A 10,186-nucleotide genomic window follows, 5' to 3' on the forward strand; every position below is an offset into this window, starting at 1 on the left:
CAAAAAAATCGAGGTTGTGTCAACTAGTGATTCGGTCACAAGAGGTCGCAACCTCATTCCACAAAAATAAAAGGTTTTACAACTTCAAGACTAACATAGGCTTTGCATTAGAATCATCATTCTTAGAATTAACATTCTTTTGCATACAAAATATGTGCTTAACATCAAGGAAATTACCATGATGAGAATCAGTAAGTAACTCGATCATGTCAAAATACAAGAGACTTGAGAACTCCGAGGAGGAAAAGCTAATCATCTCAAATGTTGACCATCAAGGGGCAAGTTATCCAAAGAACTCCGTTGGGCATGAACAGTTAATACTTTCCCTGATTACCTTGAAGGTAAGAGTTTAAAGACTCCGTTGAGCGTGGTAAAGTTGTTTCCATGTTTGTTTGACTTCAAAACAACGAAGGCTTGAGGATTCTAGTAAGATGTACCCAATCTGGGGCAATCATGTCGATAAATCTCTTCAAGCTTTGATCAATCTGGGGCAATCATGTCGATAAATCTCTTCAAGCTTTGATCAATCTGGGGCAATCACGTCGAGGAATCTCTCTCAAATTCAACCAATTTGGGGCAGTTACGTCGAGATTTGACAAATCTCTCCAAGGATCCACTGGGGCAACTTCCTTCATGGGTCATGAAACTTGGGGCACGATCTTCTGAGTTTTATTGTCCTCTCCCCGATCATAGGAGTTTATTTCTCCTGGAACCTTAGTCTCTCCCCAAGCATGGAGTTTATTTCTCCCGAGAGTTTGTTCCATTCCTCAAGCATAGGAGTTTATTTCTCCTAGGAGCTGTTCTACTTCCCTAATCAAGGCTCCTTACCTGGATTTCTCATCCCCAACATGGTGAATCGAGTGAATCTCCTCAAGCTGAAAATCCTCCAAGCAGTGGCACATGGTGAGAAGTCATAAATTATTCTTCGAGTCAAAGAAGGTGCATCTTACAAAGCAAAGTCCAATATCTATTGGCACCTCCACATGGTCCTTAACACTAAGGGGATTCTTCCTAGTGTTTACCTCATCAATGCCTTTATTTGGCATCCTGCATATAGTGTTCACTGCATATAACATTGCATCCTCAAAAGCGTAGCATATCCGTCAAAGCGGATCATTACGCCATAGAAAAATTCAAACATGCATACAAGGCATAAGCCAGATAATACAAATTAAAATTCAATCAAGACAATGATACATCCCCACATAAAAAGTTGTCCTTACAAACTCCGACTGATATCTGCTAATACATTACAAATCTCCTCAAGCCACAGTGCCGATACCTGGTATCCTCAATCTCCAGAAGAAGTCTCGTTTTTTCTCTCTAGTATGGATCGGACATAATGTCTTTCTTCGTCAGAATCATTGTCTCTGAGGTTATTTCCCGTATGCTGCGTACAGATTAGAGCGTGAATGAGGGTGGGCATTCAACCCATCTCATTTTTCAATCATTTGAATAACCATACTTGGTGTGTGGCAATTCGAACGATTGCCGCTCTTGAAGAGTTACACCCCGGCTTTGGCCTGAGGGACCAATGTAATTCTTATGCTTCGCAAGCATCAATATCTCCGTAATTCCTAGTGGTTACTTCTATCTTCTTGTCAAGTCTAGTCGTTACTGGTCTTGTCGTGGTTATTTCCCTCGTGCTGCGTGCAAATTAGAGTGCGAATGAGGGTGGGCATTCAACCCATCTCATTTTTCAAACGTTTGGATAACCATACTTGGTGTGTGGCAATTCGAACGATTTCCACTCTTGAAGAGTTACACCCCGCCTTTGGCCTGAGGGATTAATGTAATTCTTATGCTTCGCAAGCATCAACATCTTCGTGATTATGTCTTTTGATCGAGTCTAGCCGTCACTAGTCTCCGTGGTCCCTTCCCCCGTACGGGAAAACTTTTAGATCCAACCCCTATGTTGTGTATCCTTTGCCTCCCGTCCTGGCAAACCATTTCTAAACCAATTCTCAATCCCTAGCCTCAGTGTTGTTAATAATCTTCTCTTGCTCCGGCCTCATTGTTGATCCTCATCTTTTTCATTTCTTGTGGATCGTAGGTCCGTTGACCTTATCCTCATCTCTTTCAATTCTTGTGGATCGTAGGTCCGTTGACCTTACCCTTATCTCTTTCAATTCTTGTGGATCGTAGGTCCGTTGACTTTATCCTCATCTCTTTCAATTCTTTTGGATCGTAGGTCCGTTGACCTTATCCTCATCTTTTTCAATTCTTGTGGATCGTAGGTCCGTTGACCTTATCCTCATCTCTTTCAATTCTTGTGGATCGTAGGTCCGTTGACCTTATCCTCATTTCTTGTGGATCGTAGGTCCGTTGACCTTATCCTCATCTTTTTCAATTCTTGTGGATCGTAGGTCCGTTGACCTTATCCTCATCTTTTTCATTCTTGTGGATCGTAGGTCTGTTGACCTTATCCTCATCTCTTTCAATTCTTGTGGATCGTAGGTCCGTTGACCTTATCCTCATCTTTCAATTTCTTGTGGATCGTAGGTCCGTTGACCTTATCCTCATCTTTTTCAATTCTTGTGGATCGTAGGTCCGTTGACCTTATCCTCATCTCTTTCAATTCTTGTGGATCGTAGGTCCGTTGACCTTATCCTCATCTCTTTCAATTCTTGTGGATCGTAGGTCCGTTGACCTTATCCTCATCTTTTTCAATTCTTGTGGATCGTAGGTCCGTTGACCTTATCCTCATCTCTTTCAATTCTTGTGGATCGTAGGTCCGTTGACCTTATCCTCATCTTTTTCATTTCTTGTGGATCGTAGGTCCGTTGACCTTATCCTCATCTTTTTCAATTCTTATGGATCGTAGGTCCGTTGACCTTATCCTCATCTTTTTCAAAGTGGGTCGTAGGTCCGTTGATCTTACCCTGAATTTGAGTCGTGAGTCTGTTATACTCGCCCTAGATTTGAGTCGTGGATTTGTTGATCCCACCCCGGTTTCGAGTCATTTACCCTTACTTTCAATTTCTGAGTCAGTAGATCCTATCATTCCATCGGACCCATACTTTCCAAACATAGTTTCATACAACAATCATTTCCTTTGAGAACCTTGTATTGGCACCTAGGCTACGTTACAAGCTATCACCATTCATCCAATTACTCACCATAAACTTTTCCACCAGAAAAAAGGAAAAAAACAAAAATTCTCTTTCCCCAGCAGATATCAAAAAAATAAAGATAACACTTACACCATCTTCTCTTTAGGACAAATTTCAGGTCTTGATATTTAATCTTCTTCTACCTTGAAAGTTCGAAAGGCTAGCGCCAATTTCACCTTAAGGTTTAAGACGATTAAATAGGGGCAGCTGTCATACCCCAAATTTGTCCCACCCCAATTTATTTCTAACTGGATTATGCTTTTCATTCCATGTACATCTTTCCATTAGGGCATTAACATAACTCATGCATCATTAATCAATAAATTTGGCTTAGGATCAAGGATCTTGGAAATTAGGGTTGCTACTTCGCTCAAACTTGATTTCTATGGTTCTTCTTTGAGTATTAGTGTGAAGTTGAGGTTCTGAAATATGGGTACTGTGGACTCCTTTGTCATCAGACTATGGGGGCTACTTCTTCATCCAAATTCTTCAATTACTTGCACCACAATTCAGACTGTTTGGGCCTTCTGGTGTTATGCTCAAGATCCAAATACATGTTTATGGCTACCAATGGATTTTAGAGTTTGTTGTGGTTACGATGTGGATCATCTAATGTTTTTGGGGTTTCACTCATTATTCGAGCTTTGGGTTGTGATTATTAATTGTGTGGCAAGTCATATTATGAGATTTAGACAATGGTCGGAATGGAACATGGAGTTTGCTTAGGGTCGATAAAGCGAGAAACATTTGATAAAACATACCCAAGTGCCTTTGATTTTCACGGTTGGCTATTGTTACACTTTTCTGGCTGGGTCATTGATTGGGGGCATGTTGATTCAAGGTTTCTGTTCAAGAGAGAATTTAAATTTCAAATGCCCAAATTGGAGGGAATTGTCTCATTAGTTGAAAGAAATTAGTATCGTACTCCATATCGCATAACAAGAAAAGGATCCAAGTCCTTATAATGATATTTCAAGCCAAATTGTTACACCTCATTACAATTTCAAAGTCCATTACAAAAGTTCAATCCATGTCACATATTGTACAAGAAATTCTTTACAAAGTATACAAGAAAAAATCAACCTCTATTCATCACCTCAATCATCAATCCATTCATCTTTCATATATAGACTCACGATCAAACAAAATTGCAGACTAGCCTAATGACAGTACATGTTTCAAGCTTCAAATTCCATTACTGTCCAATCTATTATATATCCATTACAAAATTCCCCACAAGGTCCAAACTTCATCCACCAATTAGCTTTCTTCTTTCAATCCATACAAATCAAGTCCAATTCATACAAATATACATTACAAGATAGCATTACAAAAAGTAAGAAAGAGATAAGTTCAGAACTTTCGAGTGGCGAGGTTCCACATCAAGTGATCGTGGTTTTCATCTCATGAATACCATTCCTATTGGATTTCCTCACTCAAATGTGCAAAGATGAATGAGAAGTCGAATTAATTATTTGAGAAGCAAGCTACAAGTATAAAAATTCAGAAATTTAAATTTTATTACAATGTTGAGGAGCATTCATTACAAAGTTTCAAAGTTGCAGTACAAAAACTACAAAAGGAAAAAGAGATCATAAGTCTATTCCTAATGTTCTTATACATGTTTCCTTCTTCAAATTTTGGCAAGTGCGTAGTAAAGCCGAGCTCACATACCAATACCGAAATCCAAATAATAACTAGCAGTGTACAAATGACTACCATAACCTTCTTCACTGAGCAGAAAAATCTAGAAGAAACATTCAGCAGCATCACCTTTTACTCAGACTCAGTTCAGCAAAAGAAAAGCACAACCATTAAATTCAGCAACTGATCTTACAACCTGTCATCAATACAAACCAGAATTTCAGCATACATAAATGGCATCACACTTTATCATGACAAAAACTAGCCTTGCAGCATACACACACACATATCAGCTCTGCACATTTGCTAGCATATTCCATACAAATTCAAACCACTACCATACATACAGCCATTCACAAACTGAGCAATCGCTATACCCAACTTGGCCCTGCACCCTTACAAAGACAAATCTCAGTTTCACTATAACCTATTTCCATTCTAACCTAACTCCTATAACTAACTTCAAAAACAGAACCCCAAACAGAGCTCAAAAAGAAAACAGTTACACTAACTTTAACCACCTTATAACCTAACAGAATTCCTAACAGATTTATGACTTCCGTAACTTCTAACCACCCTATAACCAAGTTCTAACAGTTTCTAACTTTCTCTAACTACTCATAACCAACCCCTAACAACTTAACTAACTGAACCGCCATCTCAACAGAATTCATAACTAGCCTAAACCACCTCTAAACAATCAGTTACAACATAACAAACTTCCCTAACAGAACTTTCTTCTAACTTCTTCAAACCATCTAATAGAAAATTCAGAAGAGAAATCAAGGAGTTTAACTAACCTTCAATCACTATAAATCAGAATCTCCTTCACTTCATCACCAGCTTCACTTCACTCCACTTCTCACTTCTTCACTTCCTCACCAACCTTCAATCATCTTATTCTCATCTTCTCCAATTCTTCAATCTGCATCAGCTTCACACTCTCAAAAATCTTCATCTCTTCCTCTACAGTTCTTCCTCGATCTTCAACTCTCTCTATAACCTGTAACCAAGAAGAACATAGCATCATCATCACCTTCATCAACAGTCAACAACAACGATTCACACCTGCAAAATCATCACACAAAAACTCAGAAAATCAACCTTCATCATTCATTCTTGAACCTGCAGAAGAATCATAATTTTCTTCACACGAAAATCTTCGAACAACTTTGATACTCTCACCATCTCTGAATCTCTCTTCATCGTCTTCAACCTTCTCACCACTTCAATATCCATCGGTCTCTGCAGAGCCTTCAATTCCGTCGACATCAATTGGCACCGTTCTTCAGATTTGCGACCTCTCTGAATCGAGTCCACCTTCAGACTCACGCACCTTCATCTTCCAATCGGAGGCGCAAAGAGCTTGATTCGGAAACTAGGGATCAAGGACCTGAACGCGCTAGATTCTCTAGATATCAATTCACCTCCTCGTCTCCGAAGCCTCTCCGGTTTAATCAAGCACGAATAGTTGATTTCAGATTGGGGAAGAAAGAGATCGGAATGAGAACGCGAGTGAGATGGAAACGGAAGCTTGTGTCTTCGTTCACGGTGACGGCGGGGTAAGGAAGATTTCCGGCCGCCGGTTTCGTCGCACGCGAAGAAGAGATGGAAGCTCTTCAGAAGCTCAATCGGTACACAAAATAGCCCTAAATCCCCTTTTCATAAGTTTTTTTATTATTTATTTTTATTCAATTCATTTTCTTTATTATTGAAAATAAAATTTGAACAAATGGTCATGGATTATACAACGGGCCTTCCACGAATTGCTACTAACTCCTGTGTGAACCCATGGATCCACGTTTTTGGTATACAAAACCTTAACAAAACTGTGATATAAAATTCTCCTTAGGCCCATTATCATTTTTCTTGCAACAAAATCATTAACAAAAATCTGAAAATATGGACCTCTCCCCTGGGCCTGCGAATTGCTTCTGGTTCACCCCCCTTGGCCCATGACACTGCACCAGTTTTTGGCAAATCAATCTACAACAAAAATCCCTTAGGGCCTCTCGGTTGGGCCTGCATCTGATTTACTAATCACGCCCATTAATCCAGTTTGCACCCCCTGTTTCCATTAATAGATTTAGGTTTTAACTAGATTTTTCCTATTTCTTTTAGATAATAAAAATACTAATTCTCTTCCTTTTACTTTTAGACTTCAATACTAATTTTCGTCATATAAAAAATGTTTATAAAAAATATTAGTTTTAGGCTATTTGTTTTTTAGTCTTTTTACTTGACTTGTAATTCAATTTCTCTCATAAAAATCAACATAAAAATAATAGTACTTTTAATTCACTTTTACTATATTTTCAACTTGTTCTTTTTCATGCTCTTATGCTATTTTCATATACTTCACTTTTTGCTTTATTTTTCATGTGTCTTTTAAATCCTAACCTTAGGTAGAAACCATGATAACATTAGGTAGAAATTCCCTTCATACTTAGGCTAGTTTCTTTTCCTTTTCAACATAAAACATCTAATAAATATCAAAATAAAACCCCTTTAAAACATACAAAGAAAACACTAAAAAACATTAATAAAAAAGTGAAAATCATTAAAAAGGGAATGGAAGCTTGAACATCCCTTGCTTAAGGGAATGTTCGAGTGCTTGGATCTCCCTTGCTTAAGGGTTCCATTCAGGCATAAGTTCCCAACTTCTAAAAAACACCAACCAAAGAGTAACCCGAGTTTCCCTTGCTTAAGGGATTTCCTCGAAACGCTCAAAGTCTCTCTCTCGTCTCTTTCTCTTAAGGGCACCGTTATTTCCGCTCGTACTCATCGTAGGTCGATCCCTTATGCAAGAGCGCGAACGTTAATGCCGCCCAACTAAAAAACACAAAAACAAACAAAACTATGGAGCCGAACTACGGCGCTCTGATTCCTGAAAGGGATACGTAGGCATCAAGTCGCGGGGCTTGAACGAGCACATTTGTAAATACTTCCTTCTTTTCCCCGTATTTCTTTTTGCATTCATTCGCATATAGACATAAACATAGTACACACCCTTTAGATAGAAACAAACATAGGTGGATACCATCGAGTACGATGGGCGTGAGGGGTGCTAGTACCTTCCCCTCGCGTAACCGACTCCCGTACCTTGATTCTCTGGTCGCAAGACCCTGTTCCTTCCTTTGTTAGGTTTTTTGATATTCCTTTCCCTTATGGGATAAATATATTGGTGGCGACTCTGTTCATTTTTCGCGAGCGTGCGACAGGAGGGTCGGGTGGAAGGAGTAGAGGAGGTGAAAAAGGAGATGAATAATCACTTTGAAAACTATTTTAAGGAGACGGATCATAGTATGGCGGTCTCGGATGGTTTGAGTTTCACTTCCTTGAGTGAAGCCGATAGAGCGTGGTTTGAAATGCCTTTTTCGGAGGAGGAGATAAAGTTAGCGGTTTGGGATTGTGATGGTACCAAGAGTCCCGGTCCGGATGGTTTCACCCTCGAGTTTTTCCAATTCTCTTGGGACTTGGTCAAGGTTGATGTTATCAAGTTTATGAAGGATTTTTATGAGAAAGCAAGGCTCACAAAATGATGTACGTCGTCCCTCATTGCTCTTATCCCAAAAGTCAAAAATCTTCAATCTTTATCCGAATATAGATCGATTTGTCTAGTGGGTAGTTTGTATAAGATTCTAGCTAAATTTTTGGCGGGAAGGTTGAGAGGCATTCTAGGAAAGTTGATATCGCCTAATCAAACATCTTTTGTTCTGAGTAGAAACATTTCAAATAGAGTTTTGGTGGTGAATGAAACACTGGACTTAGCCAAGAGAGAGAAGAGAAGTTGTGTTGTCTTACAGGTTGATTTTGAAAGAACTTATGACCGAGTAAGTTGGAACATTTTGAGATTTGTATTAGCTAAAATGGGGTTTGGCACTAAATGGTTGTCATGGATGGAGGGTTGCATCTTTTCTAGTAGTATGTTCGTTATTATCAACGGTAGTATTACAAAGGACTTCAAAGTGGAAAAAGGTCTTTGTCAAGGTGATCCTTTATCCCCTTTTTTGTTTGTTTTAGCAACGAAGGTTCTTACAGTGTTAATGCGAAAGGCTATTTCAAATGATGACTTTAGGGGATTCATGATCAATGAAGAGGAGAATGTGAAAATGTTACAATATGCAGATGATACCGTCATTTTAGCGGAAGGAGATATTGCGAATTTGTGGAGCATGAAGGAGATTCTTAGGGGCTTTGAGATGATGTCAGGATTGTGGGTAAATTTCAATAAAAGCAATATTTATGGTGTTAATGTTTTTGAGGGTTTTATTGAGGCGGCGCATACTTTTCTCTCTTGTAAATTAGACATGCTTCTCTGTAAATTCCTCGGTGTTAAAGTGGGCGGTAATCCGCGGAAGCTTGCTATGTGGAAGGATTTGATCCTTTTATTGAAAAGGAGATTGGTCGCTTGGAAGGGTATTAATCTCAACATAGCGGGTCGTGTGTGTCTAATCAACTACGTGTTAAATGCCATTCCCATTTATTAAGGAAATCTGGGTTATCAATCCAAATTCCTTTGGAATGGTAGAGACGTCAAAAGGCCCATCCATTGGGTAAATTGGGATACCGTGTGTAAATTGCGGGAAGAAGGTGGTTTAGGAGTAAAGAATGTGGGGGTTATGAACGTGGCGTTGTTGAGTAAGTGGAAGTGGAGGATTCTTGTTGAAGAAGAGGCGGTGTGGCGGGGAATTCTTGTGTCTAGATACGGAAACATTAAATTGAAGGTCCTTATTGGTGACGTTTCCGTTGTAGAAAAAAGTGATTCTATTTGGTGGAGAGATATTCTTACATCTGACAATTATGCTGCTTTGTTGAACCAAAATTTTTCAGGTGCTATCTCTTGCAAGGTGGGTAACGGTTCAGACGTTCCGTTTTGGTATGGCTCTTAGGCCAGAAATCAACCTCTGTCTCTAGCGTATACTGAGTTATTTGTTAAAGTCCATAACGACGCTGTTACAGTACAACAGGCTAGGAATTTTTCGGAGGCTGGCTGGGTCTGGAAGGAAACCGGCATCTTTGGTGAGTTCAGCAGCAGCCTTGTGTTTCAGTGGCAGGAATTACGCGATGTGATTGAGCATTGTGTTCCGAACGAGTTTGCTTCAGATGAATTTGTTTGGAACTGCACAGCGAATGGCGTATTCATGGTAAAATCCTGCTATGATATATTTAAAGATTGCTGTCCGACCCTACTCTTAGTGCTCTAATCGTGAAGGATACAACGTGCTTATGGAAGATAAAAGCTCCTCCAAAAATTCTTTTCTTTGGGTGGAGGATTATACACAACAGACTCGCTACAAAGGACCAATTAAAAAAGAGGGGAATTTTGCTAGACGCTAGTGGTTATCTTTGGGTTTTCTGTTTATTGGAGGATGAATGCTTAAAGCATCTTTTAGGGGGTTGCACTATTATTACGAGCATTTGGAAGA

The 10,186-nt window shown here is 39.4% G+C and overlaps 1 protein-coding gene across 1 annotated transcript; it reads left to right on the top strand.

The window, feature by feature from the left end:
• The first annotated feature begins 8,626 nt into the window (after positions 1-8,626).
• LOC131629811 (uncharacterized) lies at positions 8,627-9,830 on the top strand. Its single transcript, XM_058900609.1, has 3 exons — positions 8,627-9,176; positions 9,249-9,607; positions 9,720-9,830. The coding sequence occupies exons 1-3, from the start codon at positions 8,627-8,629 to the stop codon at positions 9,828-9,830; spliced, it is 1,020 nt and encodes a 339-aa protein (XP_058756592.1).
• The last annotated feature ends 356 nt before the right edge of the window (positions 9,831-10,186 follow it).

Source organism: Vicia villosa, unplaced genomic scaffold (genome assembly GCF_029867415.1).
Source record: "Vicia villosa cultivar HV-30 ecotype Madison, WI unplaced genomic scaffold, Vvil1.0 ctg.000606F_1_1, whole genome shotgun sequence".
Lineage (NCBI taxonomy): Eukaryota > Viridiplantae > Streptophyta > Magnoliopsida > Fabales > Fabaceae > Vicia > Vicia villosa.